The 13,240-nt window shown below is 31.4% G+C and overlaps 1 protein-coding gene across 3 annotated transcripts in view; it reads right to left on the bottom strand.

Annotated features, from left to right (window-relative positions):
- LOC107449459 (uncharacterized) overlaps positions 1 to 13,240 on the bottom strand; it is a 156,492-nt gene that overhangs the window by 14,922 nt on the left and 128,330 nt on the right. For all 3 annotated transcript variants that reach the window (XM_087169515.1, XM_087169513.1, XM_087169514.1), the window contains exon 16: positions 10,296 to 10,458. In XM_087169515.1, the coding sequence (XP_087025641.1) occupies positions 10,296 to 10,458 (163 nt within the window). The remainder of the gene's footprint in view (positions 1 to 10,295; positions 10,459 to 13,240) is intronic.

Genomic DNA, 13,240 nt, shown 5'->3' with positions numbered 1-13,240 from the left:
TAAATACAACTAAAAAAACAACAACAACTAAAACAAATAACAACAACTACTAATAACAATAACTAAATAAACAACAACTAAATTCCATTCGTTTAGCATTGCGTCATATGTTGTTCCTACTAAATCGAAGTAGTTGTGTTTTTTTTCATATTATACCCAATTATCGTGTGATACAATACAGATTTATTGTTTTCACGTGACTAAAACTATTTTGCACTTGTTTACGTTTGTGTATCAATGGGTTAACATTGTAATGCAATACGTTAAAAATAAATACAAATAGGAAGTATATATAACAAATCTCTTGCATAAAAACCCATTACATGTATGTTTAAATATAAAATTATTGCAAATAAACTCGCGCGAAATATGCAGTTATTAAAAAACTGCATTGTGTCGAAAAATTCCATCTAATTATTATAATATACTAATATAATACCTGATATTATCAATATTTTATAATCATATAATATATCGTCAAATTTATCCAATGGTCGAATTTATATTATATATCGTCTAATTTAACCCATTGATAAACGAACGTAAACAAGTGAAAACCTGTTTCAGTCTCGCAAAAACAATAAAGCAATAATAGTACCACCTAATAATTAAAATGTACATAGAATCTTGTAGCGCATCGAATAATTTGGCCAGGGACTGTAGAGTTTTGGAACTAGAAAAAAAATTTAACTTTCCTGTTTGAAATATATAATAATTTGAAATCTAAAACAAAGTTGTTGATACGAAATTCAAAGAAATATTTTTATGAAAATATGCAATTTTTTGAAATCTCGAAAATACCGAAATCTCGTAAATGCAATCGTAAAGCGTTTTCTAAATCATTTTCAAATGTAAACTACAGTCGGACCTCTATTTAACGACGTCGCTAAATCCCGATAATAAGTTCGTCATTAGGAAAATTCGTTAAATAGGAAATTACCTTTCGAAATACTGAAACAACACAAAATAGATTTTAAATTTATAAACACTAGGCACAATTAAAATAGCGATTGATACACCTAACTAGTATCTGCTATTTATTTTATAAATCTTAGCCATAAAAGAAATCTTCATGGAAAGCAAGAATAGAGCAAAACATTATCCAGTGTTACACTATCATGCTACAGACATTTTCAATTAAGAAAAGCTAAATCTATGAATAAAATTATAGTTGCATTTATTATAAAAGTAATTTTAAACATACATTGCCACACGCGTTCTTAAGTTTAGTTGCTATAGATAAAATCCGTTCCTTTTGTCTGAGTTTTTCGTTTGAAATGCAAACAAAAAAGGAAAGAGATTTTATCGCTTTCTCTAAAAATTGAGTGGCTTCGAAAATCAATTCAAGAACATTTTCCCCATCAAAGGTGGTAACAAGTTTGAAACAATCTGAAATATTTTGGGAAACAGGGAAAGTGGATCTCAAAGAAAAGTTCGTTAAATAGAAAATTCACTTCGCTATTTAGTAGTTATTTTACGAAGAAATTTCCAAAAAGTTCTTGGTTCCACGAATAAATAAGCGAAATGGAAGTTCTTAAAATAGAAGTCCAACGGTTTTTTTTTTTTTTTTTTTTTTTTTTTTTAATAAAAATATGTTTTCTAAAAGCATTTATTTCATTTTTATCTTGCTTTGGGAACTATTTTGAATATTATTCGTAGAGTGTTTGCACATTAGTTTAAAATAACAACCTTAAAAATAAGTAAACAAAATAATATTTTTTTCCTGATCAATCTAATGCTGGATTGAACCATAGTTCTTCACTTTTTGAAATTCGATGCACCACTTTTTTAGTACTATATTGAATCGATGATACTACAGTTGTACCCCGGTTTAATGAACCCCTATTTACAGAATTTCGTCATTTAACGAATTTTATGAACTAGATTTATAGGAAACAAAGAGTAGTGACTCACACAGAAGTCGACTGATCAGTGAATAACTGTTACTTTTTCTGATGTTTTGGAAATAGTGAAAACTTGACCTAATGCAGTAAATTTCTTCACTTCATGAAGTCAAAAAAGAACTTTTTTAAAGTAAGAAATCAAGAAAATAAGCAAACCTAACTCATAAAATCCTTTAAAATTTCAAATTAATCAGCGCGTAATTATTCGATGTATTTTATAATAATAGCATAAATACCGCCAATTTATAATAATAAATACATGAATAAAAAGTGTAAGAATTCTTTTAATTTTGTGTATTTGCTGATTAGAGATGTTCGAATATTTCATAACGTTAATCAATTTTTTTTTACCCCCGATATTACGAATTATCCCCGATTTAGCAAATAATTTTTTCGGACCCTATAAATTCGATAAATCGGGGTCCGACTATAATAATAATTTCGTTAAAATGAATTTGTAACCTTAGAAACTCTATAATTTGAAATCATGGTTGTTAAATTAGATCAGGAGTTCAAAAACAAGGGTGGGTGATTTCATAGATTTGAAGAGGGTATTGTATCTTCAGAAAAGGAATTGAAGACATGCTTCCCTAAATTTAGTTCGAAATTCTATTTGAAGAATTTTTTCAGACTGATTCTCAAGCGCAAGATCTGCTTGAAGAGAAATCCGCCCAAGATCTTTAACGCCCCGATATTACGAATTATCCCCGATTTAGCGACTAATATTTTCGGTCCCCATAAATTCGCTAAATCGGGGTCTGACCGTATTTCTAATTATACACAAGCCTGTACTAGTGCCTTCAACGATAAAAAATGTCTGAAATGAAACATTCATTTGAAAAAGGAACGCATGATTCAGAGAAAACGTCAAAAATGAGTGACGGTATGTCATACAACTGCGTACCATAACCAACAACTCTTTAAGAATAGCATAAATACTTCTTGACGTCACTTAAGCTTCCATCCAATGAGAAGCCACCGAAGTGCAACGAATAAAAACGACACCGCCAAGCAGCACGCCAACAAGGCATCGCTCACGATTCATTCTTTTGCCAGCCTTTTGTAATGTTGCAAGGAGAGTGAAAGTTATTGATAGGACAATTGGCTTTGGAAAAAAGATGAATAAAGAGCTTCCTCCAAATGGAATCCAGCATATAATTACTCTCCTAAATTCTCTCACGCGATTTACGTTAGTAGCAAATCACAGTCGGAATGTCGCGAGACCTTATGTCGCAGGAAACTCATTAGAGTTGTAAGCGTGAATAAAATTATGGCAAAATGAAGATGGAGTTGTGTGTCTGGGCAACAGAAACCAATTGTATTGTGTCACACGCAACAATTCGTGTGTTTTAAAAAAAATAATTAGTGTCCCACTAAGTCCTGCGCCACCCCCCTTATCAGATGTCAGACAAAAATATCTGGTGATTATATTTTGACACGAAAAAAATCAATGTTAAATAATGGGATTATTAGAGTCATTTACTTTAGGTTGACCGGGAATATATTAATTTTTTTTTTTATAACCGTCGTTGAATAGCCGACCCAATGCTTGAGTTTATGACTACTAATGTTCAACTCCGTAGCCTTGTAATTTTGAACCCAATCCAGAAGTCAAGGGAACTCCTGGATTGGGAGAAATTAACCTGCATTTGCGTTACTTGGAGAGGAAGACCACGGCAAAGGGACTCTAATCCATGATCCGTCTGCCACTGAGGATATTTCACGTTAGCACTGTGATCTGTGCAAGCCAGATGCAGATGCGTATCGACCAGCAGCAGCTGGGATTTGAACCCGGTTCACCTCACTGGATGAACGCTTTTTGCCCTGGGCCATCGCGGCTCAATATATGACTTCTGATGAAAAAACTTTTTTATCCAGTTAATACATATTATAAAAGAGTGTTCTTTCATACATTGGAAAATTAATATTGGATATTTAATGCTTAATCTTTAATTTGCAATACAATTCATCTTTTAATGCTCTTATAGAAAGTTGAGTACAGTAGAAACCTAATAACGATGTTGAGTTAAACTATGAACCAAATCATTGTTTAATCCAAATTGCAAGATAATAAATAAGGTTCCTTATTAGGAATGCGGCAAGCAAAGGAAATAACCACAAGAAATAGTTAGTCGGTATCTTCTTTAGGGGAGGTACCGAAGAAAAAACATTTTTCAGGTAAGAGACATGGTGAGTAGCGTTTTTAAAAAGTGCTTAAAGGTGCTTATTTTCTATTTTCGTACACTCATGTCCATAAATTAAGGATAATTCAGAATCACACGGAAATCAAACTCTAAAATTAAAATTTCACCTGTAGAATTATCACACACATCCTGAAGAAGAATATGCAAATTACAGGAAACCACTAGATGACGAGTACGTCACAATGACGAGAGTGTAAGAGAGGGGTATATAAGGAATGGTGGCAAAAAAGTAAAATTGTTCACAAGCGCTTTAAAAGCCTTTCAGTGCAATAACCGCATAGTTATGGCACAAAGGAAGCATTTGGATAATTTTTTACGTGGCAGAATCATCGGACGACTGGAATGTGGACGTACCCAGATGGAAGTATCCGAGGAACTTGGAATCACCCAGAGTGTCATCTCCAGGCTTTGGCAACGATTCCAAAATGATGGTAATGTGAGTAGACGTTACAGCACAGGTCGCCCCTGAGTTACAACGCCGAATGAAGACCGGTATTTGGCAGTTACTGCCAAAAGAAACAGACGGAGCACAGCATCAGACCTGTCTCGTCAGCTCTCTTCAGCTACCAGTACGGCAGTTTCAAGGCAGACCGTAAACAGACGCTTAGGGCACATTGGTCAGATGTGTTCCACTTACCGCAACTCACTGTCGCCTGCGATTAGCCTGGAGTAGAGAGCATGCATTGTGGACACCGCAACAGTGGTCTTGTGTGATGTTTTCCGACGAGTCCAGGTTTAGTTTGCAGTCTGATTGTCGCCGGACTTTCATACGGAGAGCGTCAGGTACCCGTTACCACCAAGACAACACCATCGAACGACAGCGTTACGGTGGTGCAGGATGGCTCGTTTGGGGAGGAATTATTCTTGGTTCCAGAACTGATCTTCATGTTCAGAGTGTAACGATGACAGGTCACATCTATAGGGATGTCATTCTGGAACAACATGTACGCTTGTTTCGGGGAGCCATGGGTGCTGAATTTCTGTTTATGGACGACAACGCCCGTCCTCACCGTGCAAACATTGTAGACGAATGCCTTCAATCGGAGGATATCACCCGTATGAAATGGCCAGCATACTCACCGGACTTGAATCCAATAGAGCATGTGGGGGATATGCTTTGCCGACGAATTGCAGCCCGTCAACCCCCTCCCACCTGTCTACCGGACTTTCGGAGGGCATTGCTTGATGAGTGGTGTAATATTCCCCAAGATCAGATTGATAATTTGATACTCAGCATGCCTAGGCTTTGTACGGCCTGTATTGCATCGTCCAGGAGACATACTCCGCATTAACCATCATACTAACCATGTTATACTGTTTTTTGTAAATAGGTTCTTTTTTGAAATTTGCTCCAGGGAGAAAAAATCGCAATTTTTATTAATTATGTCAAACATATAGCATCTTTTTTGCTCTTTACCTTTTGTTTAATACATAGACTTTACAAATAAGTCAAATTTGTTTGGCTTCTGTCTCTTTCTGTGCCTGAACTTCATTATCCTTAATTTATGGACATGAGTGTATATTAAAAGCCCTTAAAGGTGATTTTTTTTTATTGGGTGTTTTTAAAAAGTGCTTAATTTTCCCTTTTTGGAAAATGAGACTTTTTTTCTTTATCATGGCGCTTTTCGCCACGTATTATGCAAAAGCGTGCTTTTCATTTTGTTCTATTCAACTTTTTCTTAATTCATTCAACCACAATCTATTTCAGCTTACCGTAGGTCCGAAGCGTATGAAAGCACCAATCGTTTTACATGTTTGATGAAATACTTGCGGGTCCGCTTATGCTTCTACTGAGTTGGGTTTGGTGAGATTCTTGCTCTCTCAGGCCAAATTTAACTTCAACTCAACACATAATGAGCATTTGAGAAAATAATAAGAATATATATGTGTAATTTAAATTCTTGCTAAGAAATTTTCTAAGTAATTCAAAACTGTTCTTGTATTAAAGAAAAATCTTATGCTTGAATGATAAAAGAAATATATATTCCTTTTTCATGTTCATGAATTTTATGAGACACTTTCATCAATTTATTTTGTTGGTTAATTCGTATCCATGATTTGACATAGCAAGCACAAAACCGGAAAAATATACACCTGATTATTTGAAAATTATTCATACATTAGGATACTTAATGTGTAACTCGTGCGTGAATAAATAAAATTTATCTTTTGCAAAAGAATATTCGGTAGCACATCTTGGAGGAAAAAGAAATTAAAGAAACTTCTTCAAGAAACAAAACTTTGCTCGTGAAATTAAATGAATAACAAGATCGTGTTTCTAAAGTATACTGTATATATATAAATAAAAAAAAAGAAGAAAAAAATTAGAAACTTAAGAAGCATAAAACATAACTCAAGAAGGCATGACACTTTTTAGCCAAACGATATTTTCCTGTTCTTGCTTCTCGCTCGCTCAGCAAAAACTTTAGCCATCTCGCGGATTCTAAACAAACCCTAGCGATGTTTCTAAAATGATAATTTCGTAGTAAGGGGGGTGGAATATTTTTAAAACGTTATTGTGTTTTGTAAACCAAAACAAAAAGGTGAAAAGAAAAAGGAAGCGCTGCAAAAGAAAAGAGTAGATATAAAAAATGAGACATGTTGCTAAAATTAATAGTTTTCAGTTTAATCACGTTTTTGTGCGAGGCAAGAACGTGCGTTACGCATTAAGAACTCGTGGAAGGGGGTGGAATTGCGCCCCGGAAAAGGGGGGAAATCCAGAGTTTTTTTTTTTATTTTCTTTCTTTTTTTTTGCTTCAGTTTTTTTTGTTATTAATCACTAAATAACGGCCCTAGTAGACATCATTCTTTACAGCTGCATTATTTACAACCATTAAGAAAATCGAGAAGTGCTCCCACGAAAACGATTCCCCACCCCACCCCCCTCTCAATAGAAATTATGAGACAAAATGTAAATGTTCTTGCACCGTAGAATTAAAGGTAATGTTTTAATTTAACTTTCTGTTAAGCCAAATGAAAATAATGATCGCTAATTGGTATCTTATTCAAATGAAAAAAGATAATTACGATTAGGTATTTAAAACTGTTATTTCCCAATTTTAAAGTTTGAGAAAATTCTTAATTCGTATAAGAAATTTGTTCTAAGACCAATCTTTTGGTTTTGAATGGTTTGCAAACTGTACTTGTAGAAGTGGTACATATATATATATATATATATATATATATATATATATATATATATATATATATATATATATATATATATATATATATATATATATATATATATATATATATATATATATATATATGCGAATCTTATATACATATAAGATTCGCACTATAAGATTCGATGTAAAATCTCAGTTATCAGGTGATACTATACAGCTTTATTGTTTCTACGCGACTGAAACCGGTTTGCACTTGTTTACGTTCGAGTATCGATTCGTTAAATCAGACGATATATAATATAAATTCGACGATTGACTAAATTAGATGATATATTATATAAATATGGAATATTTATTATATCAGGAATTATATTAGTATATTATAGTAATTAGATCAAATTATTAGACGCACTGTAGTGTTTTAATAATAACATGTTTTGCACGAGTTTATATGCAATTCTTTTATATTTACACATACATGTAATGGGTTTTTATTCAGGAAATTTCTAATATATTTTCTATTTGTATTTATTTTTTACGTGTTGCATTACATTGTTAACCAAATGATACTCGAAAATAAGAAAGTGCAAACCGGTTTCAGCCGCGCAAAAACAATAAAGCTGTATAGTGTATCATCTGATAATTAAGATTTTACATAGAATCTTACAGTGCGTCCAATAATTTAGCCAGGGACTGTAAACTTTAAACATTAATCGCATTCAATGGTGAAAAATAATTATAATAATAAACTTTTCAAACTTTTATCTATCAATATTTTTAGAAATGATTTTTTTTTCAACTTTAGTACTTATTGTGCTATTCAATTCAATAACTTTACATGGAATACTATGCTTTTAATATAGAAACTGGCTCATTCTTTTTATTTGCCAACATTTTTTTATTAAAAATAAAATTTGATGCGTCCGATAATTGGGTATAATATAATAAAAACACAACTACTTCCACTTAGTAGGAATAACATTTACCATGACGCAATGCTAAATTCTATGCCACTATCCACATAAATCAATTATTAATCAAAAATCCAATATCAATTACTTTTCTTTATAATGCAATAAAATTTGGCGAGCAGCTATTTAAACGATCAAACACTTCGTTTGTTTATTTGTGGCTTGAAGTTAGGCTCGTTGAAAATGCCGTTCATGGGTTAAATTTAGTAGGAATAACACAACCTGTGACGTAGGCTATAGTATACCCAATTACTATAAATATTAATTTTCCCATTTTTTAAAAAAAAAAGGTTTTGATCAACGTTTAAAGATTGATAAATAATAATAATCAGATATATTTTGATCTGTAATGATAGAAAAATTATAATTAATGAAAAAGAATTTTTTTTCTTAAATCATCGTTTGGTGAACGAGTTTCCTAATAGGTATCGAATTTCTTCGACAATTACTTACATAAATAAGGAAAAATACGCAAAAATAAAAATGGTTTTCGGGAACTTGTAGCTCACCTGATAAATTAACTTTCCCTCCCAAATTTTTCTTTTGCAGAAAATGAACGAATTTGTGTTTGATTATGGTTAGTTCAAGAATAGTTCTTAGCAGCTGATTGAGAGAATCGTCTGCTTTTGCTGATCGTCTGCCTTTAAAAAAACAACTGATTGCGCAGAAAAACACTATCAAAGAGCTTTTAATTTTGTTTGACTAATATCTGTGCTGATATAACTTGATATTGATTCGATGTTGAAAATAAAAAGTAAAAAATAAAGTACAACATTGTATTGTAATTAAAATCTATATATATATATATTTCTCTTACACGGCGACAAAAAAAAGCCTCATTACAACTCCCCGAATGGCAACGTTAGAAAATCGACCCATGATTGCCGCTAAAAATGTCACATGCCAAATCTAGCTGAGATGACTCAACATATAGCGGTTTTAAAAACTGAAACTGAAATAACCAGAGAGAGCATAAGCTAGGCAGAAGTGAGTAGTCTTTGTTGATAGATCTCTATTTTAGTATTTTGTCGGAAGCGCTTTTTTTCACGAATTTATATATTACGAATTTATTTGACAATTTTTGATTTATGTCACGAATTTATTTGTTTTACTAGAATTTATTTGTTAATGCAGGTTTTTCCATTGCAATTCACTTATTTCAATTTTTAATAGACTTAATTATCACCAAAATTTTACCCTTTTTAAAGAGATATCAGTTTTAGAAATTTTATCTTAAGATTTTATACTATAGCACATTTCTAATAGGTTAAACGAATTACATGTCATTTATTTGAATTCAAATTTATTTCAATGACTTAGTATTTACTAAATAGATGTAATTTTTTTTTTTTTAAAAAAAAGTTTTTATAAGGATTTGAATGATTGTTTTGAATTCTTAGAATTTTGTGCACTTGCAAAGTAACTAAGTTAGTAGCGAGCGAAGCAAACCATATAAGATTGCGTAACAATTTTCGGGGATTGGCGAGCGTTAGCGAGCACGGGCCGCAGCCCACTAGTGTATCATTATTACTCAGCTAGCTAGTTACACTAGAGAAAGAATAAAAAAACGTATGAGTTTTATAACAAAACCTCACCGGTACCATGGCTGCCAGAAGCAGATTTAAAATTTACAAAGTTGCTGTTATGCAGAATGCTGTAAATATTTCATCATAAATTCAACAACTTGCTGTTACTAAAAGTACATAATACTGTCAGCAAGAGTATCATATGAACTGGCGGCAATGTGCTGTTACATTCATAGTACTGTCAGACAAAAAGTCTATTGTGACACTGACAACAGTGTGTTGTAATAACAGCACTTTCTGCATCAATCTGCTGTAATGTTCAAAACAGCAACTTTTTTCCAAATTTTACATCATTTTGCTGTAATGTTTAAAACAACAACTTCAATGCAAATTTTACAGCAGTCTGCTGCAATGTTTAAAACAGCAACTTCATTGCAAATTTTACAGCAGCCTGCTGCAATGTTAAAAACAGTTGAAAACTTCACAGCACTTGCTGACAACTTTTGCTGTAGACTGCAAACAATCTTTTTTTGCAATATAGGCTTAAGAGAATGATTACCTGAGAAATAGGCAAAGGCGTTGTGTGGGACAGCTTCGTCCATGAGACCGGCTCTAAGAGGACGCATCGCTCGCCTTGGATTCCTAAAAAAATGTCTTCTTGCTCCCAAGTTGCTCAGTTGCTTCATTCTTCGCTCTTTCGAACGCCTGTTTTGAAACCACACCTGTGAAACACACACACTATTTTATAGGTTTTATTTCTACTGATATTGAAAAAATACTGATATACAGTTCTTGGTCAAATTAGTTCTTGGTCAGACGCACTATAAGATTCTATGTCAAGTCTTAATTATCAGGTGATACTATACAGCTTTACTGTTTTTACGCGACTGAAACCGGTTTGCACTTGTTTACGTTGTGCGTCTAATAATTCGATCCAATTATTATACTATACTAATAGAATACCTGATATAATAAATATTCTATATTTATATAATATATCGCCAAATTTATCCAATGGTCGAATTTATATAATATATATCGTCTAATTTAACGCATTGGTACACACGAACGTAAACAAGTGCAAACCGGTTTCAGTGACGTAAAAATAATAAAGCTGTATGGTGTATCACCTGATAATTAAGATTTTACATAGAATCTTATAGTGCGTCTAATAATTTGACTGTGGACTGTACTTAATTTATTAATCATAAAATATTTAAAAGAGTCCTTTGAATAAGAAAAGAACATTTAATGTCAAATTCTGTTTCTGCAAAGTAATTTAAAGTATCGAAAAAGTGAGTAAACTGTGAATTTTCAAATGCTGAAGAAGAAAAAAAATAATTTCAAAATGGAAACAAATTATGGCAATCTTTTATCTTGCAATAATATTTTTTTCATCATTTGAAAATTTATGGTTTCTCTAACCTGAAAAGGTTAAACACCATAAAGAGTTTATTCAACGGTATTATAACCTCTTAAAAATTCAATTATTTATTCAACACTAGTTAAATACCGCACGGAAAAATACATCCTTCACATAACTGAAGGGCTGCCATTAAAAGAGCTAAAATAGTTTCGATACTATTTATTATTATGGTTTGTTACCGCTCTTAGTCACTTTGTGCTATTCGAGTGAGCAAAACACGCTTTTCATATTTAAATTTAGAAAGATTAGGTAGTATTTTTTTTTTCAGTTTATATACATATATATTAGTTCAAAAAAGTAGAGAACACATGGAAAAAATTACAGAACAATGAAAAAAAGGGAGAAAAAAATTTACTAAGAATTCGAAAAATAAATGATATAATCTTTTCATCAGCTCACACGATTATATCCGCAAAAAGGAGTGCTTTCTAATAGTGTATCAATATAGCCAAAGCAAAATATATCAATACAATAGTGTGAGAAGCACTCAAAAAAATTTTTTTACAAAAAATTTACAACAAATAAAATAGAACACATTAAGTAAAAATATCACGTAAAATCAGAAAATAAAATATAAATAAAAAAAACAGAATAAAGCATGAAATGAAATCTATAAAGCGAGTTGTGAGTTCAAATGAACTTACATGAACGGGAAGTTTTTCAAGAATGATTTAAAATATTTTCGTAATATGATTGCCAGATTGCAAAATATGAAACCAAAAGAGCAAATTGAGGTAAAAGCGTTGTTGTTGTAGTTCATTTACGTCGCACTAGAGCTGCATAATGGGCTATTGGCGACGGTCTGGGAAACATCCCTGAGGATGATCCAAAGACATGCCATCACAATTTCGATCCTCTGCAGGGGGGAGAGGTAAAAGCGTAAATAGAGGGGTTTTGTATTAAAGTGCGTTCTTACTGCAGCACTGAAGGTTAGTTACCAAGGATTGGCCCGAAAATGTATGTTCACAAGGTAATATTTATACTGGATAATTTAAAGAAGTTGACAATTAAGAATTCTAGAAATTTAACATTTATTTAAGAAAAAAAAAATATAGAAAAGAGAAAGAAACATGAATTGCCTGTTTTGCGCATAATTTTAGCCACGGATTTGCCCGAAATGGATTTGCATATAATAAAAATTATATAAATTAACAAAGAAATTTTTTAGTAAATTTATTTACAATAATATACAATTAACTCAATGATTTAATATTGAATTTAATTACTTTAGTTGGGTATCCATTGCTTTTTATCAAATTTTGAAAGAATTTTTCGATTTGTTTTTCGGATAAATAAACATTGATTCATATTCTTTTAATTCTATTCATTTCATTAAAAATAGTATTTAAATAGATATTCCTAGTAACATTAGAATTCAAAAAAAATTAGTCTACTTATATTAAAATTAAAATCATTTCTTTTATCTTATAAATCAACAAAGCAGACATTTTCTTCTTTCATAATACCCAAATCCAAAAAATTGAAATTAATCTTATAATCATGATTACGAAGCAAGATTAATTCCTCGGAGAAAATATTATTTAATAAAATAGTATAATCTTGAAAATTAAAGACAAATAAATCATCAATAAATCTAAAAACAAATTTAATATTAAGAGTATAATTTTTTTCATAATAATGCAAAAATAAGTTAGCTAAGAGAGAGGAATAATTAAATGTTTGTGGTATTCCATAAATTTGAAGAAAAATATCTTTTCCATTGTAAAGATAATTATTAAAAAGACAAAAATTAATTAGAAATTCCCAATAATCAAAATCGCAATAAAGGATATTTTTAAAATCATAGTAATAATTCAAAAGGACATCTTTTAGTTTAGAGAGGAGAATGCTATTGAAAAGATTCTGGAAATCTAAAGTCGAAATAGAATTAATTTTATTATGTTTAATGAATTCTAAAATCGGTTTATTATTAGTGATAAACCAAGAAAAACGTTCTTTAATAATATCGTTAATAATTTTATTTAAGTAGTTAAAGAAAATGGTGCCAGGTTTAATTAGGTAATTCACATGTGATTGTTCTAAATTTTATAGGAATTTTATGAAATTTAGGACTGATA

Source organism: Parasteatoda tepidariorum, chromosome 8 (assembly GCF_982258835.1).
Source record: "Parasteatoda tepidariorum strain Cologne lab strain chromosome 8, Ptep-v5.0, whole genome shotgun sequence".
Classification (NCBI taxonomy): domain Eukaryota; kingdom Metazoa; phylum Arthropoda; class Arachnida; order Araneae; family Theridiidae; genus Parasteatoda; species Parasteatoda tepidariorum.
This window is presented reverse-complemented; position numbering and strand designations above follow the sequence as displayed.